Source organism: Phyllostomus discolor, chromosome 1, assembly GCF_004126475.2.
Source record: "Phyllostomus discolor isolate MPI-MPIP mPhyDis1 chromosome 1, mPhyDis1.pri.v3, whole genome shotgun sequence".
In the NCBI taxonomy this organism is placed as follows: domain Eukaryota; kingdom Metazoa; phylum Chordata; class Mammalia; order Chiroptera; family Phyllostomidae; genus Phyllostomus; species Phyllostomus discolor.
The window spans coordinates 184417214-184438898 of NC_040903.2; the positions used below are offsets into that span (position 1 = coordinate 184417214).

Sequence of the window (21685 nt, forward strand, 5' to 3'; positions counted from 1 at the left end):
CACAGAGAAGGCTATTGGTTGAAAAAATAGCCAATGAGAGAGCCTGTTACTAGTCTGCGTGCTGCGGAGTAGGGGTACCGCTTTAGGCCCTGAAGCCCTACACGTTCGGCTGGTGTTAGCAGGATGAGCTCAATCGGCACCGGGGTGAGTTCGTTTTCTCGGTGTGATAGTCTAGTCAAAGGATTAGCGTTGGAGGGAGGTCGGACACGCTGCTTAGGGTGCACCAGTTTGGGGTGCACAGGGACTGCTTTCGACCAAGTGGGCCTCTTTCAGGTGTTTTTCCCACGCTAATTTTTAGGCCCGAGTCTGCGGTGACGGTGACCGGAAGCTTTTAAGTTCAGCTATAGCGGGCTGGCAGCGGAGCAGTAAGATTTGGAGACACTTTGGATTGCTGAGTCACTTTCTTTAGCCTCTCAGGGAAACCGAAAGTGGAAACTCGTGGGGCCTGAATTAGTGTGAAGGGTTTGGGCGTCAGCCCCTCGTGAGAACCACTGAGGCCAGGGGGCTTGAGATTCCAAGGTCTGAGACCCAGCTTTCCATGGGACAGTTCCATGCAGTTGTTGCTAGGGTGCTGCTGACTCACGGGGCCTTCTCCATCTCCCCTGCGAGTGTAGTGATCGACCACTCAGTATGACCCCTCGGAAACCCTGTCCGGACAGAACTAAGAAAACTGGTCTGAAAAGTGGAATCTGAAGAATCTTTCTCATTTTACCTCTGTCCCAGCTTTTCCTGTACAGGTCACATAACACCACACTACCGCGGTTAGCTAGGGACCTAACCGTTCTTGGGGATTTTGAAGTTGGACCTCACATGTTCGACTTACTACCTTCCTTTGTTAAGTGTACTGCATAGCTACAGTATTTTGCTTACTCCTTTTATGTGTTACTCTATACAGAAAGTATAGTTTTCTTTAGAAATATATATTGGTTGTTGGCCTTAAGGTATAGAGTAATGGCTTTCTTAGTTCATCTGTTTCTGCAGTTCACATTTTAATACTCAGCATTAAGCCCAAATACTGGTTTTCCGAGTTTGATAACAGGTAACTTATGTTTGGAATGGTTTGATCCATTTGCTGAATGGATTAGTCATGCTAAAGTTATGTCACGTTTATACTTTTTAGGAAAAGTAGTTGCTCAGTAATGCCTAATGTAGCAAATTGACTTTGCAACTGCATTATTGTTACCTTCCGTTGGTAGTTTCATTATACAAACCGTTAAGATACTTGGTAATATAACCATATGAGGTATTTTGGCATTACAGTGGTAGAGTTAAGGATTTTCATTGAATACATCAGAAAACTGAGACTCAGGAAGCACCTGAGGGCTTATCTCCTGTCTTCACTTCTAATTCGGATAAGAAGACCTGTGTGCCCTGGCTGGTGTGGCTCAGTGGATTGAGTGCCGGCCTGTGATCCAAAGCGTCACCGGTTCAGTTCTCAGTCAGGGCACATGCCTAAGTTGCGGGCCAGGTTCCCAGTGGGGGACTTGCAAGAGGCAACCACACATTGATGTTGCTCTTCCTCTCTTTCTTCCTTCCATCCCCTGTATCTAAAAATAAATAAAATCTTAAAAAAAAAAAAGAGGCCTGTCTACTCGACATTTCTCTCCACTTTATTGTTCAATAGGCATTTCAAACTATATGTGCAAAGTAGAGCTCCGGAGTTCCTTTTTCTTTACCATTTTGCATCTCCTACAACTTCAGTCTTCAGTGAATGGTCCAGTTCTAGTTGCTCAAATGAAAATCTAATTGAACCCTGGCTGGCATAGCTCAGTGGATTGAGCGCGGGCTGCGAACCAAAGTGTTTGCAGGTTCGATTCCCAGTCAGGGTACATGCCTGGGTTGCAGGCCATGGCCCCCAGCAACCGCAGATTGATGTTTCTCTATCTCCCTCCCTTCCCTCAATAAATAAAATCTTAAAAAAAAAAAACCTAATTGACCTTTCATTTCTTTTCTTTCTTTTTCTTTTCTTTTTTTACATACTACTTGCATCTTCTACAATCTTGAGCTCAGTGAATGGTCCAGTTCTGTTACTCAAAAAAAAAAATCTGATTTGCCTTTAATTTCTTTTTTACTTTATTCCTAGAGCCAGTCAATTAGCAGGGGTTTTTTGAGGTTGGGGGAGGCTGGGAGGTGGTCTTTACCTCAAAAGATACTGCCTTGCATCTCTTTTTCTTTATTTGAAGTACCACTCTTGGAATACCTGATCTCTGCATCTACTCTTCTCTTGTGCAATTCATTTCTCAGATGAATGATGTTTTTAAAAAAATCATATTACCCCCCCCCCGCCCCGTTTAAATTCCAATGGCTTCCTATTGCATTTAGAATAAGATATAAACTTCATATTCCAGCCTAGAAGACTCAACATAGTTTGGCCCTTCCTTACATGTCTCTAATACAGTTTTCTCTCTACCACTTGCAGTGCTGCAGAAACAGCGGCCTTATTTCTTTTCTTTGATTGTGCTAGGCTTATTTCTACCTTTAGGTCTTTATGCCAAATGCCAGGATGGCTCCTCCATATCCAAAATGGCTAGTTACTCCTTATTTGTGACTCACTCTAAATAACAAGATATAAACTGCCCCAGTGAGACCTTTCTTGATCAAGTAGTCTATAGTAGTTCCTCCAACTTAATCACTTCATGCTGTTTTATTTTCATTAGTCCTTTCTTTTCTGGGTTACTACTGTTTCTCCAGCACCTAGATTTGTGCTTGGTCTGATTTAAAATAAAGGAATTAAAGATGGAGTATTCTTTGTTTTTCCTTATAGTGACTAATATATGCTTATTAAATGTTTGAATGTTGAATAATTTGTCTAAGGTCCTTCAGTTTGTTAGTGCCACAGCTGTGAATTAGAGTGGTCTGACTCCAGTGCTGTTTATGCCATATCATGAGCTTTGTGTTTTGTGTGAAAAAAGTTTATTTTATCTAGGAGTTGTATCTACTGCATTTCAGTAGGAGAAATCTAAAGTGTATAACTTTTCGCTGCTGTTGCTGCTCTGACAGGTTAAAACAGAGTCTTTGTTGAGATTTAACACAAATTTCTGATATTTTAAGTCATTTAGAAAAAGAATTGTAAGGTTATTACTGGCCAGGATACATCATTAGAGGCTAATTATTGCCCTTTTCCTCATAGTATGACCTGTCAGCCTCTACATTCTCTCCTGATGGAAGAGTTTTTCAAGTTGAATATGCTATGAAGGCTGTGGAAAATAGTAGGTAAGAAACATTGTTTTACTTAAAATTATCATATTTTAACCAGTTAATTAGTATCTCCTTTTATATATTCCTGGTACTTAGTCTTTGTTGTTACTTTGGCACAAAATAATATGTGCTGTAAAATAATCTTAATTTATTAGTCATAGCCAGATTTTTTCTTTCTCTTTTTAAAATTTATTTGTATGTTTGTTTTTTTAGTAGTTTTTCCAGATCTCTTTTTTTAGGTCATATCTCTTCATGAGCCCCAGTCCTTTGTTCCCAGTTGATTCCAGTGTTAACCCACTTGGACATCTTACCATGTTTCAAGTGAGATACATAAAACTTAATCATTTTCATCTTTGGTCATTTTCATCAATTTCTATTGATTTTTAGAGAGAGAACGAGAAAGATGTAGGATTAGTAAGATATTTTTCTATTTGACTGTACTCTGTATTTTATTGTTTAGAATCATGCAATAAAATGATTTCTTGGCATTGCTATAACACTTTGGTTAAATTATTAGCTGGCTGACAAATTTTATGAGGAAAATTTCTTTAATTGGAGAAATTTTATCAGTTATAATTACATGATCATTGTATTTTGAATCTAAAGCAGCTTTGGGATGAATTAAAGTACGTTTAAAAAAGAATTTCTTTTATACATCTCACTCAGATCTCAAAGACTTTCAGGCCTAATAAACAAATGGTGTTTAAGCTCAGTTTTTAAAAAAAAGATTTTATTTATTTATTTTTAGAGAGGGGAAGGGAGGGAGAAAGAGAGGGAGAGAAACATCAATGTGTGGTTGCCTCTCATGCACCCACACTGGGGACCTGGCCCGCACCCCACACATGTGCCCTGACTGGGAATCAAACTGGCAACCCTTTGGTTTACAGGCCGGTACTCAGATCAACTGAGACACACCAGCTATTTTTTTATTTTCATCATAATGAAAGCTTTTGGAATAGAGGTGGAATAGGGAAATGTTTGTAGAATTTTAGAAAAGTCTACATGTAAATACTGAGTTATTCAGATTTCTACTAAGTACTTTTAATAATATATGTCTAAGGAAGTTATGAGAGTGGAGACTGTTACTTGTTTTTTGCATGTGCTGTCACCTAGCAAGCCCTCTGTAGTTATTGCATCAATAAATAGTCATTTTTTTGTGCCATCTTCTGAGTGGTAGAAAGAAGGTATGTGGATTTCTAATGGCTTATGAAATAGTTAAAATTTTTTGAACAAAAATACATTTTAAGTCCTGTTACAGGATTTAAAATGAACGAAGTTAGTTTATTTTGTGTTTAAAGTTGTATTAGACATACTGATACTTAAAAACTGTCATTATCTGATGCTATAATAGAAGGCTGTTAAAACTTTAGACTAAAACATATTTTTCATTGTATATGAAGTCTAATAGAGTTCAGAAGAGAAACAAATTCAAGAAAAACGTTGACACATTTTCTTCCTTATGACGAAGGAAGATAGGCCATTAGACCAGGGAGCTGGAGAAAGACTTGAGGAAATTTCTGTTTTTCTCCTCCTCTGCATTCTTGCACTTTCATTGAGTATAAAAAACTGGTAAGAGAAATATTGACTAAGAAAAACTGGAAATGCATTCTATAAAACCATCTGTAATCCAAAAAAGTGAGTCTAGGTTATGAGGATCTGTGTATCTTGTAATTTGTTTTTATTAAGTATATCTAAATATGGTTTAAAACAGTTTCATTTAAGTAAAATTGGAATTTTTAAAAATCAAAACATTAAAAATAAATGTATTTTTTTCCTGCATAAAGAAAAAAATGCTAGGAAAGTACTTCTTTTAAAGATATCTGTGATAGGATATTGGATGAGGATCACAAGGTGTGCATTTTCCTCCTCGCTGCTGCTTGATGTTATATAGGGTTCCTCTTTTCAGTCCTCTGAATGTTACTTTTTTTCATTTGTTTGTAAAATTTGGGTGGAGACATCTACCCTAACTACTTCACATACCTTACAATAAGAATGAAATATATGTAAAAACCTTTGGAAAATCTTTTAAGTGCTGTGTGGGCACAAAAATGGAAATCAGAAAAATTAGATTGTATATTAATTTTCTTAAGACTCTGACATATAAACTAATAGTTAGAAAACATTTAACCATTTAATTAAGTAATTTGATTTAAGATTATATTCCTGCACTGAACGATGATTACTTTTTTTAAAAGAGAGAAATTTAACCTTCGGAATTTAAAAATCAGATTTTTTTGACTGCCTATTAAGTATAGGAACTATCAACACAAATAATGACCTGTAAGTTGATACTTAAAAACACTGTATTACAACATGTACACTATGATCATAATATGTAAAAGGTTAAATTATAACCTTCCCCGTTAGCTTCCTTGAGGAATCAGGATATGATAAGAAGATTGAAATACAACAAAAGGACTAGATTGTTTAGAACAGAAATATAAGTAAAACTTTGGTGTCAGGATCTCTTTATACTTGTAAAAAAAATCACAGGATCTCAAAGAGCATTTTTTTAATGTAGACTATAGGTTCTATCAACATTTACTGTGACCCCCAAAGATCTTTTATTTATTCAGGTTATTAATTTTATTAATATTTACCATGTTAGGCTTTAAAACAAAATATTAATTCAATCAAAATTACAACACAATTGCATGTTAACATAAGTGATTTAAATGAATATTATTAAAAATATTAGTAACATTTTTAATGAAAAGAACTTAACCCAAAATGTAAAAAAAAAAAAAAAAGGTAGCTAGAAAGTGGTGTTGTTTTACATTTTTGTGACTCTTCAGTAGTTAATGGAAGCTTAATAGAAGACAGATTTTCATATCTGCTTCTGCTTCAATAATATGTTGTTACTTTTATTGAAGCATGTGAACTGAATCAGTCTGCATGCTCATATGGAGTTGGAAAAATGAGTATTTTAATAGCCTTTCCAGATAATTATAGTTGTTGTTCTATGATATTACACCAAAAATAGACAAATGATAATTTCTTAAGGGTTTTTTTTGTTTGTTTGTTTTTGCAGTGTGTTGTCTAAATACTTAACAATCAACTTTTTGTACTTGGAAATTAAAATCTGTTGGGTTGTCTTGCACTTTGAATGTTTTACCCATGTATGATCCGTAACATTGTGTGTTGGTCACCTGGAAAATATTGGTTAACTGAGTTATAACAGATCTTCCAAATTTGACATATTTTGTTGTAAACTATCAGAAACATCACACTTATTAATATTACTATCAGTCTGATCATATAAGATTGTAAGTATTGGGAAACACAAGCTCACACGGGGTGAATGTTTTCCAAAATTACAGTTTTTGCTTGAAAAAACTTGAATTTTATCACTGACAAATACAATATGATCGGTTGTTTGGGGGTTGGTTTTTTGTTTGTTTTTTTTTTTTAAGTGAAAGGCTCACTTGTTCATTTTAGAAAAAATCTGCCGTGTACTTAAGTGTAAATAACTATAGTTTGTCTGATGTTTATTGAAGGTAAAAACAGGTGTCCATGGGAAAATTCACAACTCAAAAACAATTTTACCAGTGCTTGTCCCTTTAGGAAGCCATCCTATTTTGATATACAGAAGTACTTTTGAGTGCCTTCCATTTCAGTATGATAATAAAAAGGTACTTAAGGGTTGTCATCTAATAAAATTACTGCTTTATCAAAGACATTCTTAAACTAAAAGTTCCATTATTTTTTGTTAAATTGTGAGAGCATAGCAGTGAAGAATGCAATAAGTAGTTTATATTAGCATTTGTTATTATGGCCTTGATTTATGTTAAGGTGCCAGCAGTTTTATCCACCAGTGCTTCTGTTCTGTACCATTAGTGTAAAACATCCACATAGTGTAAAAGGTAACTGATGTCTTTGTATATCTATGAAAATAATTTTGACCTCACAGGTCCCCTTAAAAGGGTTTCAGGGATTCCCAAGGGAGTTCACAGACTGAACTTTTATTTATTTATTAATTTTTTTTTAATTTTATTTTCAATTTACTAGTTTTTTTTGTTAAGATTTTATTTATTTTTAGAGAGGGAAGCGGGGGGAGAGAGAGGGAGGGAGGGAGAGAAAGAGAGAGAAACATCCATGTGCGGTTGCTGGGGGTTATGGCCTGCAACCCAGGCATGTACCCTGGCTGGGAATCGAACCTGGGACACTTTGGTTCCCAGCCCGCGCTCCATCCACTGAGCTACGCCAGCCAGGGCTCAGACCGAACTTTTAGATTAGAATAAAGAACTGATCAGTGAGGAAGATGAAGATGTAACAGCAGAAATTAACATGAAGTGTTTGTCGGGTGATAGTGAGGTTGAGTTCAGGAGAGCACTGGATTTATAATAGGAAACTGAATAAGCTAGATGGGCTTTGCAGATTCTCAGGATTTTTGAAAGGTGGGCCAAGAAGTTTAAACTTGACAGGGGAACCATTCGAGATACGGGACGTGTCAGGGAAGGAGTATCTGCATTTCTTTGCAATATGTATATGTGGCTCTGTTCATGTTTTTGGTTGTTTCCCATCAGAATTCCCTTTATGAAAATGTTTGGAAGAATAAAGTAATTAATGTATTTTCATCTTAAAATGGCAACATAATTTCTCTACAACTTGAGATTACTTTAAGATCTACTTTGTTTTAAACTGTTGTACAGTTTATATTCTCTTTCTTCTTTTGTATTTTATTCTTTTATATACTTATTATTAAAAATATGTGGTGAGTGCAGAAAAAGCAAATGAACAAATGAAAGAAAAAAATCATAATCTCTCTACCCAAATTAGTCACAGCTAACTTTTTAGCTTGTGTATAGCCTGTTTTTTCTATGCATACTATGTAATGTTTTTAATGGACATGAATTTAGTCAAGATTTGTTACAGTGTAACTGTAAGTTGCCATTTTTGTACATATTTTGTTGGCATCTTTTTACTTATGTGTTAATATCTTTATGGCACAGTATGGTAGTTTTTTTTTTGTCACATGGTATTTATATGGGTATAATTTACTACCCCCTTCTAGTTTTCAAATGTATTTATTTTAAAGTACTTGCCATGCTCAAAAAACCAAATGTTAACCTATTTTTGTGTTTTGACTTAAGTTTATGAGGTTTATTTTCATTAAAAAAATTTATTTTCTTCTGCTTGTTTCAGTACAGCTATTGGAATCAGATGTAAAGATGGCGTTGTCTTTGGGGTAGAAAAATTAGTCCTTTCTAAACTTTATGAGGAAGGTTCCAACAAACGACTTTTTAATGTTGATCGGCATGTTGGAATGGTAAGGTCACTTTTCAAAAGGTTTGTTTTGCCTTCTCCAATTTCTTGTAAAGTAACTGATTGGAATATATTAAAATGTGATTATAAGAACCCATTTTTTACTTCAGCATTGAGGCAGAAACAGATTAGAGAGCAGCCACAGAAGTAATTACAGAGAGTTACTGGTTTGTGAATAGTTCACTATCTAAAAGAAAGGTACCATTCTCATAACTTGATTAGAAATTGATATGAAAAACCAAATGCCTTAAGAAAAGGATGAAGGGAAAAGGGTGAGAAATATGTCTAGAAAAGAAATCTTGGCAACATAGATCACTGATTAGGGCCTTTTCTGAAGTGTCAAAGAATCTTGAGGTTTTTATATCCCTTGTGGGAGTCATTGTCATACTGAAGATGTTAATCAGATAGAGAATACCTTTATAGTAAGTGGAGCACCAGGAAAGGATGTTTAATGAAAGGAAAAGTGGAACACATCCTTTTTAATAGTTTCATAGGTATCACCGTGTTTAACTTATTTCATGCAGCCGGTGTCTTGAGTGACTACTTTGCATAATTGCAAGGCAAGTAATAAATACATTACTGATATAGACTGAAGTCATCCTATATGAATATCAGACTTTCTTTAGTGAGAATAACCTTAAAAAAAAAAAAGAAAGAAAGAAAGGCTTCTAACCCTGCTTACTGAAAAGGCTAGGGAGAAACGAGAAAACCTGTGTACTAGGCACTGGGCCAGAGTCTCTTTATGTATAAATTATTTTGTTTAATCCTGACAACCCAGTGAAAGTAATACTAACCCCATTTTTACAGAAAACAGATCTCTAAAACTGGTCAAGATATAAGCTGGGATTCAGACTTTTGGGTTCGCATGGTTTACATGTTACTCCAGAGCCCAGTCTGCAGAGAGAGATCCTGTAGAACACACTATGCTGTTAGCTTTGGTATTTCCAAATGAGATGGGTTACACACAAACACCAAAGGGACTGCTAACGTATAGCCAGTTGACTGTAAATCTACAGATAATTTTTTTTGCCTCTTCAGTGATTGTTTCTGAACATATTTTCTCTCCTGAATAAATTTATTATTGCCAGTGAAACTGATAGTTTTTATGAAACTTGGCACATTGTAACCTAGCTGATAGGAGGGGAACTAGTGAAGCAGGCAGTCCTTCACTCAGTAAATACTACTTTACATAGGGGTATTTTGAAAAAAATAATATATGCTTATAGGCACTTTAGTCATAGAAAAATTGTTACTCTAGAATTTTCAAATTTTTAACATTTGTTATTTAAAGCCAGGAAACTGACGGCATTCCTTATAGCCAGAAATAGGTAAAACATTAGATGCACATTGAAGAGGGTTGGGAACAATGAAGGGTTAATGTTGTGTTTCTACATTTGTCAACTTCACATGATTTGAGAATTATTAAGACTGCACAAGAAGCCTTCTCCAAAGCAATAGTTAATTTAAGTGGTGAAATTTACTGGCTGGGTAACCTTGGGGAAATTACTCTAAACACTAGTTTCCTCACCCACAAAACTACAGTGGTAATATAATACCTACCGTATACAGTTACTGGAAAAGTTCAAAGTGATCATGTAAATCCTTAGCATGTTATGAGCGCTCAATTTGTGTTAGGAATTTTCACCATCCTTGCTATTAGTAGGTAGCAGTAGATAAAAGGCTATTAAAAGTTCTGATATTACTTCTAAATTCTGCAAATTTCCTAACCAAGCAGTTCCTAGACTTTTTGGTTCCTAGTACCTATGTTCTAGTAATTTTTTTTCTCAAGGCTTCCCTAGGCCAAAAAAAAAATACCTACTCAGTTGTTCTGTTATATATTTAGGTCCAAACAAGTTAGTGCTTATGTCCTAAAAACTTAGTAGCTATATAAAAATACACATAGCATGAAAGAAATAGATTTATTTTATTTTTAAACAATCACAGTTAATGTGCACAACTTCTTAAACTTTGGAATCAGATTACATGCTGCCCCCCTCATTTCCTGTTCCATATTGATTTTTGAACAGTTCTTATTTTTTGTTACAGCAACCCAGCTTCTGAGTGATATGATGATACTAAAAGGAGTATGAATGATCTAATGTTGAACATGAACTGCCTGAATGAATCTTTCTCCCAAACTTAAAGTCTCACAACTCTTGAGTTCACTGCAGTGCCCTAGATAGTTCAGTACATGGTTTGGTAACTGCAGTTGTAAGCCACCAATCTTAGAGGACAGTGGTTTGTCACTACAATTTATTAGTCAGGTGGCAGAAAAGGAAGATTTGAATTTGTGCTGTTTAAACTAAAACTTTTAATAACTTTTTGAACAAGTTATTGGAAGTTCTAATAACTTATAGAACTGCTTTAAAGAAAGAAAAGAGAAATCCTTACCAAGACCAGTAGTTTTTAAATTTTTTGTTGTTTTATTCATACTGAAATGGTAAGTGGAGAGACATGTAGGATTTATTATAGGAATATTTCTTGTGAATGTGATCATTGGACAAAGCAGTGAAGTCACTGCTTGGTAAATTTCTAAATTGTAATCCCATACCCAAGCATCAAAATGCCAGAAAGTCTTATGAAGAAGACTTTAAACCAAAAGAACTTATTTTTAATGGTGATGCTTGCTAAATTTTTTTTTGATGGATAATTTTACTTTTTTAAAGATTTTATTTATTTTTAGAGAGGGGAGGGAGGAAGAGAGAGAGAGAGACGACAATGTGCGGTTGCTGGGGGCCATGGCCTGCAACCCAGGCATGTGCCCTGACTGGGAATCGAACCTGCGATGCTTTGGTTCGCAGCCCACACTGAATCCACTGAGCTACGCCAGCCAGGGGCTAAATATTTTTAAAGCCTATAATAATTACATACTTTCCTTGATCTATCATATGATAGGTATATATATTAAATTGGTACTTTCTTTCAGGCAGTAGCCGGTTTGTTGGCAGATGCTCGTTCTTTAGCAGACATTGCAAGAGAAGAAGCTTCCAACTTTAGGTCTAACTTTGGCTATGACATTCCACTAAAAGTAAGTTGACGACATGTTGAGGGGGCTTTTGAATGATAATAGAAGTTTATTAATAAGCTTTTCTGTTTTCCTCCCCTCCAGCATCTTGCAGACAGAGTGGCCATGTATGTACATGCATATACACTCTACAGTGCTGTTAGACCTTTTGGCTGCAGGTATGACATTTTCTGAGATACTCAGTAAGATCTATACTATAGGTATCTGTTTTTTCCAGCATTTTAACCTTTTATACCCCTGAAAATATGAACTATTATTAAGAAATGTTAGGGCAGTGATTAACTACAACACTGTACATGAAAATAAAGACTTTGAATAGTGAAAAACACTGTACAGGCTTTTTTTGTTACTGATTTTAGAGAGACAGGGGTTGGGGGGGGGAGAGAGAGACATTGATTTATTGTTGTACTTATTTATGCTTCATTGGTGGATTCTTGTATGTGCCATGACCAGGGATTGAACCTGCAACCTTGGCATATTGGAATGATGCTGTAAGCAACTGAGCTACCCTGTCGGGGTATACAGACTTGAACTGATGATAAAACATAGAACTCATATATTTTTAATCTGATTATGATTAATTTTTGGAGGAAGATGGTCTGGTCTAAAGGTATAAACTTCCAGTTATAAAATAAATAGTATTAAGAATGTTAATTACATTCTTAATTAAGAATTACAACCTAATGACTATACTTAAAACTGATGTATGATATATATAGGAAAGTTAAGAGAGTAAAATCTGTGTAGTTATCACAAGGAAAAAAAATTTATTTTTCAATAAAACAAAAAATAAATCTGATGTTAAATCCTGACATTCTCAGGAAATTGCAAATTGATACTCTGTATTGTCATTATTAGGTAGCCAACTATACTGACACATCAGTATTCTCATTAATTTCTTGTCTGTATACTTTAAGCAATTAGGTAAAATGCTTTTGAATGGGAATTTTTTAATGAATCCATACAAAATTACATTTTAAGTTCTGTTAATCTTAGTTTCTTGTTGTTAAGGTGGAATGCTGGTATGATAGGGGAGCACAAAGATAAGTTACCGTTGATAGAATTTCAGAGGTGATATGATAAATGTATATAATGAGTATAGTGGAGCACTATACCCAGTTAGGGAATGACCTCTTTCTGGAGAGTTGGCAAGGAAAGGAAGGTGTGAAATGTAGGGGGATTGATAAAGGTATTTCAAGTAGAGGAACTGGTATGAAACTACACAGGCATTTCAGGTAATGTGAAAGTAGTCAAGTATACTTGGTGTCTAGACTGTAAGATTTATACAATATTGAAGATAAAGGAGCCAGATCATAGAGAAGTCTGCTCCATACTAAGAAAACATTGAAGATTTTAAAATAATGATAATCAGTTATATATTCTGAAAGATAAGGCTCATAGCCATGTGGAAGATGAAGGGAGTGATAGTAGGGAATTGGACTGGTGGCTGTTAACAGTATTTCGAACACAAAATGATCTATAAGATGAGGCTGGTTTCTATTCTACTTCTAAAGGAAAGTAAGTCACAATTTCAGGAAATCAGTAATTCATATGATTGTTTAATGGCCTAATTTTAATTTGTTGAGCATATAAAAGTGCATTGAACTGATTTAGATTTCAGAGAAATGACTGGAGGAATATGGAGGAATGGCCAAAAAAGAATGAAGAGTTTGAGGTAGATTCAGTGTACTCACATCAGGAATTTTGTCATCTTGGCTTCTTCATATTTATGTTTTTACCTATTGAGCCCTCTTAACTAGTTTTCCATCTATCAGTATTCCTTTGTCTACACTGCTTATCCTTCCAGGAAAGTTGCATCAGAATGCTTAATACTAAGCAAACAAAGCCACGTGAATTTTGAAGTTTCAAAAATGTACTAGTTTTTATTGAAACTACCTTATCAAACTGTATAATGAGTTACATGTATAAAAGTAGTTTTAGTATAATTTCGTTTTTATCACTGTTTTTAAAATACTTTTATGATACTAAGACCCATGGTTTAAACAATTAATTTACTTTTATGCAGCTTCATGTTAGGGTCTTACACTGTGAATGACGGTGCACAACTCTACATGATTGACCCATCAGGTGTTTCATATGTGAGTAATTTTGAATCATAAGGAATTCTTTTAGTTTAATGGTAATTTATGAGTATTGAAATCATATATTTTTAGATTACATGAAGTTTGCTTAAAATTTATTCATTCAAGGAAAGTAACATTTTGTTATCATGAATAACAAAAACCTATGAATATGAGGCAAAGGAAAGATTTGTGGTTTTTAGTATGCTGTTTATAAAAACTGCATAGTGAACATAGATTTTTCAGTATGTGATATTTTCTTCATTATTGTTGCTATTAGCAGTGTCTTGAAACTGTTATTTTCCCTTTTAAAAAGGATTTTAAATGGGATTTCTTGAACCTTTCTCTGATTATCTTAACTGTCTTCTGAGATTTTTATGGTTTTTACTAATTAAAAAATAAGTGAAGACTTTATAGTTTGTCATTATACACAAGTATAAATGGACATCCTTTAATTAAAAAAATAACCTTTATAATATAAAAAAGAATGATGATTTAGAGTGTAGAACTCAGGGATTTCTTTCTTTCATAATAACTTTTTTCATTGTTATAATGCTAATTTCATTCCTACTCAAAAGTGTCTCTTGTTCATGAGTGCATATAATGATATAATTAGTTTTTCTTTGGATATACCTTTATTAAAAATAATCCATATTATTCTAGAATTAAGTTTGATATTTTAAGTTTTTTGAGCCCTTTGTTATTCATTAGGATGTGTTTGACTGTATTTCTCCATACTTGTTTTTGAAAGTCATTTAATATCCTTTCATTAACTTTAAATAGAAACAGTAGTCATCAGTGATTTATGATAGTATGTTAGTTGAATGATATATGTATGTATATATATATTGGTGTGTGTTCTTTTTAAATAGGGTTATTGGGGCTGTGCTATTGGCAAAGCCAGGCAAGCTGCAAAGACAGAAATAGAAAAGCTTCAGGTAATACATACTTAATGCTTGAATTTTTGCCATAACATTATCTGCATGTAATGAAGTTTTACCTCCACAAACTAAACCTTTTTGACCAAGGATATAGTGTGGTTTGCTGTTTGGAGCAGAGCTTATTGAAGCTAAATAGCTGAATAGGAAAGCTGGTAACATATTACTTGTAGAATTGTATCATGGATCCCTTTATGATTTTGATATGTGCTTATTATAAACACTTAATCCAGATACAAATTATCATAATTTTACAAAATCCTTCAAGCCCATTCATGGAGCCCTGTGAGCCTTAGGTTGAGAACTTTGGTGTTTCATTATATCATCTCTTCTCTAGAGCAACTTTGTCTGTGGAGGTCTTACAAGAGTCTGAGTGCTCCAGTGCTTCTCTTTCCTTTGTTCCTATCCATAGAAAGCATGAAACCCTGTCCTGTTCCAACTACCCACTTCTTCCAAGAGCCAAAAATTCATAATAGTGTAAAGACGCCTTCTTAAAAATATGTTGGTTTTCCTTTTAGCCAAATTGATTAACTTAATATTAAAACAGTATCAACCTTAATGCTTATCAGAAAGTTCCCAAAAAGGGAGGCATGTGATTTATCAGTATTTTGGTAAATTACAATGAGAAAATCTTTGTATACATTTACTATTAATGTGGGACTTTGCTCAACTACTCATTCAATGTATTTAAGGCCAGACTCTATAGAATATCTTCTTAGCACTTGGAATTTAATGCCACGTCCTATACCTATAAGCCTAATTCATGTTTGATGTTTTAGTAAAATTGACAAAAGGATCTTAGACATCACTTAGCCCAAACACAACCCTGGGTTAAACACACTGGCTAGAACCATAGAATTACATTGGTTATGAAGAGTTCCTAGACCTTACAACTTTTAGACCAGTGTTTTTTTCCATCGTACATACACTTCCTGATGTAGCACTAAGTTCCCATCTTCTACTCATTTCCCTTTTGCTTTCATCTTTCCTTACCTTGTGTAGAAATCTGAAGAGAGTATTTAGAGCAATCAAGTGTCCTTTGTCTTTCTGAGATTAGTTCCTAGCTAAGAATTGAGCAAGATCACTTCAGTTGAGAAAAATGTATACCTAAATGACAAAAACATGCTCTCAGGTCAACAAACTATGGTACACTTTTGAAAGGTTTTTTTGGAACACAGTCACATTCAGTTTATGGCTGCTTTTGCACTGTAACATTAGAGTTGGATAGTTGGAACAGGGACCAAAGACTATATGGACCATAAAGTTCAAAACATTTACTTTTACTGTATGGCCCTTTACAGAGTTTGTCAACTAGTGCTGTAAATCATTGCTCTGGCCTGTTTTTCTTCTGATGTGTTTACCAAAAATATTACTTAATGAAATAAAAACTTCACAAACATATGTAAAAGTGTATTTGTCATTTAAAATGTGCCTTTTCACATTTACCTAAGTTTGCCTTTGTATGATATAATTTATTAAATATAGAACTTAACCTATAAGGACAGAAGTATAAAGATTGGTATTCTTTTCCTTCATTTCATCCCCAATGTAACATGAAAAAATTTAAACATCAGGAAAGATAAGAATAGTACAACACATATCTGCATTTAGATTGCAGTTAATATTTTCCAACATTTTATCCGCTTATATGCCTTGAAACAAAATTTGCCAGCATCATAACATTGTGTTCCTAAATGCTTCAGGATTGACAAATCCTTGGAATAATACCATTATCACACTTAACATGTCATCTAAGTAATATGCAGTCCATAATCGAGTTGGCTTAGGAAACAATGTCATTTTAAACTGTTTTTCAAACCATGATAAAATTAAGGTTCACACACTGAATTTTTTTTTAAGGTATTTATTTTTGTTTAGACAGAGTGAAGGGGAGAGAGAAACATCAATGTGTAGTTGCCTCTCAGACGCTCTCTACTGGGCACCTGGCCCAAAACCCAGGCATGTACCCTGACTGGAAATCGAACTGGCAACCCTTTGGTTTGAAGGCCAGCACTCTATCCACTGAACCACACCAGCCAGGGCTGAATTTGTTTCTTACACCTCTCCTAATTGAAGTCCTCTCCTCCTCCAATATTAACTTTTTGAAGAGCCCATGGCAGTTGCTTTTGTAGTTGGTTCCACATATTGGATTTGTCTATTTCCTAACAAGACTGGCATTCTCCAATTTAATTCAGTATTATGCTTTTTGTTGTTGGTCCTGCTTCCTCATATGGTTGTGCAGGCACAGAGCATCAAGATTTTTTTAAATTAAATAAATACCAAAAATTTTAATGAACCCAGTTTAGAGGTAAAGTAACTGAATCACCTCAAGTCTGGTCTGCTTGGTGAATATGCTTTATTTTCTTCACCATTTCCATCCTTCCCACCATATCCAGAATAGGAATGCCAGTTTGCTCAGACATTTTTAAATCTTGTCAACATGTGTTCAGAAACCCACATGCCTAATAAAATCTTGCATTGGTGATTTCCAGTACCTACCATATATAAACTTCTCTGATGGGCACCTAAGGGCTCTTTTTCTACCCTGATTCCAAATGTTCACTATAACAATGCTAATTTTAATATTAATAAGATTTTGGCTTCCCACTTTTGCCATTTCATTTGCTTCCTTGAAATCAAACCAAATCCAACTATGTCCTAAGAACCCACTCAAATCTTGGTTTTATAAGGCTTTCCCTAATATTTTGCATTTTTTGTTTTGAATTTTGTCTTGAATAATTCCACAGGGAACATTTTATCTTACACATTTCTGCATGTCTTTATAGTAAGTATGCATGATTTGTTTGCATTTTATTTTCCTAGATTGGTTATAAAGGAAAAAAAAACAACAGTCTTTTAAATACCAGTATCTGCTTGTGAATGGACTAGCAGGGTATAGATTTTTATAAATTTTAATACTTATCACAAAATTAATGGTACTCAGCATCATGTTTGTCCAGAATATGATTTGGCACAATTTAAAAACATTATACTGAATCAAGAAACAGGTTCTGGTCTTTTGAGATTTTAGGTTATTTTCCTTGGTTTCATATCTGAGAATCTATCTCAAGAGCATGGGTTGTTGATAGAGATTATAAAAAAATCAGAAAATAGTTACACAAGTGGAAAGTGTTTCTGTAACCCATAACTTACTGTGTGAGTATATATATGTATTTTTATTTTCTGTAGATGAAAGAAATGACGTGTCGTGATGTTGTTAAAGAAGTTGCAAAAATGTAAGTTGAAATTTTTCTTACTATTGACAAAAATATTTCACTTTACCTTACCATATACATTAATTCAAAAAGGCTGTTTTGTTTGAAGATAACAGGGCATAATTTTAGAAGGTGAATTTACTATTTGAAGGAAAATCAAAGAGAATATTCACAAGTTAAGTGACAATGAATGAAATGGGAAAAAATACCTTTTGACAAAATAAACTCCTGCTTACATGATAGAATTTAAGGTAGGAGGACATAGTGGACCTCTAGGTACTTCATATCATAGTTCCCAACCCCCCAACTCTGAGAAGTCATAATAATAATCTTAACTTACAAACTTTTCTTTTTCTTTTTTTTAGATTTTATTCATTTTTAGACAGAGGGGTAGAGGAGGAGAGAGAGAGAGAAATACCAATGTATGGTTGCCTCTCATGCACCCTGTACCAGGGACCTGGCCTGCAACCCAGGCATGTGCCCTGACTAGGAATTGAACTGGCAGCCCTTTGGTTCACAGCTTGCACTCAGTCCTCTGAGCTACACCAGCCAGGGCTTTATTTTGGTTTACAGCTAATTATTTCTGTATGTGACCCATAAAATTGACTCATTTACATAATGTTTCTTTGGGTAAGATAATGTTAATGATAAAAGTTCTTGTAACAAGATGAGAACTTAGTATTTCAAACATTTTAAAAGAATTTAAGCAAGCCTGAAGTGGTTCATGTTACAGGTATGGAATAGAATGCTATGTACTAATTTTTTTAACTTTTTTTTTTAAGATTTATTTTTATAGAGGGGAAGAGAGAAAGATTGTGAGAGGGCCATCAACGTGTGGTTGCCTGTCATGCACTACCCCACTGAGGGGCCTGGCCTGCAACTCAGACATGTGCTTTACACTGGGAATCTAACTGGTTTGCAGGCTGGTGCTGAATCCACTGAGCCACACCAGCTAGGGCCAAATGCCATGTAATAATTAGTATCAAGCAAAAACAAAGCCAGTAAACCTGAGTTGGTAGTACTTCTTAATTCTTCTAGGTCAAGGAATGCAGGCATTTAATATCCAAAAAATCCAGTAAAATGCTGGTTCTGCAGCTAGCTTTTCAGATTTTAGTCATAAACATAATTCTCCAGAGAATTCACAGTACCTCTCACTGTCAACAGGAACACGGTCTAGTCAGTCAGCTTTTTGTAAAAGTGTCTCAAGTTTTACATCTAATAATACATGCAAGGGAAAAAAATCCTAGAGTTCTTTTATGTAACAGTAAGTATACTAAATGATCCCCTTAATCTCTTCAAAACTGGAACCCTCCCCTTTCTAGTTGTGAAGTAGAACCCACTTTTTAAAAAGTAACCCACCCTGGCTGGTGTAGCTCAAAGGATTGATTGAGTGTAGACTGCAAACCAAAGGGTCATAGGTTCAATTCCCAGTCAGGACACACACCTGGGTTGTAGGCCAGGTCCCCAGTGTGGGGGCATGTGAGAGGCAACCGCATGATATTTCTCTCCCTGTTTCTCCTTCCCTTCCCCTCTCTAAAAATAAAATTAAAAGAAAAAAGATAAAGTAATTAATCCTCATTAATTTCAGATTTCTTTACTGAAAAGTGATTCTGGAAATTAGCCCTTACTAGACCTTTTATGTTTAGCTCTAACAGTACACACTAATTAGTTCCATGTAGGAAAGCCATCCCTTCATTGTTTAGTAAAATGGAGTTTCAGAAAAGCAAGATTTCTCATATTATAGTAAGGTGTTAGGAATGCCCTCTAAAAGTAAAGTGTGTAAGATGGTGTAAAGTATAAAACAGGAAAGCTTTGCTCTGGTACTTAATTTTTGAAATTTTTACTTGAATGTATTATGTGAGAGCCTCTTTGTTTGCTGCAATTTGGCACATATTGTTGTTTAAAGGCCAGGTTAAGGGGAAAATGCACAAAGATATAAGAAAAGAGTCCTGCCAAGATGTTGCAGATAAAAGACCACGGACAACTGCAAAACTTAAAATCAGTTAATGGAGAAAACAAATATCCTGAAAGACATAGGAGATGATGGCCTTCTCCCATTTGTGTTCCTTATGAGTTATCTTTTTTAGTTATGTCTCCAAAGCAATGTATCAAAATACACAACTGAGTTTTAAAGGTATATTGAGTCATTTGTAGTGTTCATCAGTCTCGTGTAATTTGTTTTCTAGTGTTCATAAATATAAACTGTTTGTATAATTTTATGCAAGGAATGGGTGTTCTAATTTGTGCTGACTGGGTACATGAACTACAGTGTTTGTAGATAACAAATGATTGTAATAATTTTCCCTCTTCTGTTCTAGAATTTACATAGTGCATGATGAAGTTAAGGATAAAGCTTTTGAACTAGAGCTCAGCTGGGTTGGTGAAAGTAAGTTACTGTTGTGCATTTCTTTTCTTCTGATTTGTGTGTACCAAACTTACTACTGGGTGCCTTTAAAACTTTTTAAAAAAATAATTTGCTAATGACACATACATATAGGAAATTATACAAATAAATGAGTTAATTATTACATCATGGGTACAGTCATGTAACCACTGCTCTGGTCAACACCTAACACTAGCCCCCAGGTCACATGTTAGGCCTCCTTGAAATCAGTTCTGTATCTTCCCCCCCAAAAACAACCACTATCCTGAATTCTAACACGTTTGGCCTATTGAAGTTTATATAAATGGAATTGTACAGTATGTATTCTTTGTCCCCAATTTCTTCAACATTATATTTTTGTAAGTCATTTGTGTGGCTGTGTATTTAGTATTTGTTCACTTGCCTTGTTGAGCAGTATTTTCTTGTTTAAATTACCCCAGTTGTTTCTTTTTCTGTTGCTGGACAGCAGCTCTTGTTTTCTTCTTCTTCTGTGGACACTGAGTACAATTATCTTGGTACACCAACCTAGCATTACTATTAGAAATATACTAAGAGTAGAATTGCTGGGTCATTAAATAGGCATATGTTCCGTTGTAGTAGTTATTGCCAAAGTGTGTATGGACACGGAACAAAGAAAGCCTGAACAAATTTACCAGGTAGTCTCTTTTGAAAGGGAACATTCTGCCTAATAATTGACTGAAGTTGTGAATAGTTTATTAACTTTTCAAAATATACATTTCATGTTTTTGAAATATACTACTGAGAAATCAACTTTTCCTTTCTAGCATGGTAACCATAGAGCTTCAAAGTCAGTTTAAAAAACTTAGTCACTGAATACTCAGGATAAGTCATAGCATAATTATTGTCTCCATAAGAGCTAAATTTGAGGTTTAATTTCTATGGGTGTGGAGAGAACACAAAAGTGAATTCAAAGCACCTGATATTACTCAAAGTACAACTTTACAACATTAATCTTAGATGAACCATAACTATGGATTGTGTATATCACATGGTATCACAAAATCACAATATAGTCTTCATTTTTGATTCATTTAAATATGTGGCTTCATTTCTAGTAACTAAAGGAAGACATGAAATTGTCCCAAAAGATATAAGGGAAGAGGCGGAGAAATATGCTAAGGTAAGTCCACTGCGTGAAAACTCCATGGAAATAAATATATATTAATGATTTATATTAAATAACAAGAATTGAGTTAAACTAAAGATAGAAATTTTCTAGGTTATTCTCAATGGGGTGAAGTTGCCCTGATTCCTTTTTTTTTAATTTTTTGGGGGTGAAAATGGCAAAAATAGTCATTTGACTGTTAGACAAGATATATTTAATTACACTTTTCTTTATCTGGGTACCTTGTTCTAACCCAGTGTTCATTTTTTCACTTACAAAACTTTTAAGATTTTATTTCTTTACTTTTAGAGATAGAAGAAGGGAGGGGAAAAAAAGAGGGAAATAGCAATGTACCAGAAATGCATGAATCTGTTACCTCTCACGTGTCCCCAACTGGGGACCAGCCAGGAATTGAACCAGCGACCTTTCAGTTTACAGGCTGGCAGTCAATCTA

At 34.6% G+C, this 21685-nt stretch overlaps 1 protein-coding gene across 1 annotated transcript in view; it reads left to right on the forward strand.

The window, feature by feature from the left end:
* The window catches only part of PSMA3 (proteasome 20S subunit alpha 3), a 23213-nt gene continuing 1528 nt past the window's right edge, over positions 1 to 21685 (forward strand). Inside the window, exons 1-10 of the mRNA XM_028505712.2 lie at positions 1 to 144; positions 3131 to 3213; positions 8344 to 8467; positions 11390 to 11491; positions 11573 to 11646; positions 13515 to 13587; positions 14442 to 14507; positions 17697 to 17743; positions 20041 to 20108; positions 21182 to 21246. Of these exons, the coding sequence (XP_028361513.1) occupies positions 124 to 144; positions 3131 to 3213; positions 8344 to 8467; positions 11390 to 11491; positions 11573 to 11646; positions 13515 to 13587; positions 14442 to 14507; positions 17697 to 17743; positions 20041 to 20108; positions 21182 to 21246 (723 nt within the window). The 5' untranslated portion in view covers positions 1 to 123. The remainder of the gene's footprint in view (positions 145 to 3130; positions 3214 to 8343; positions 8468 to 11389; positions 11492 to 11572; positions 11647 to 13514; positions 13588 to 14441; positions 14508 to 17696; positions 17744 to 20040; positions 20109 to 21181; positions 21247 to 21685) is intronic.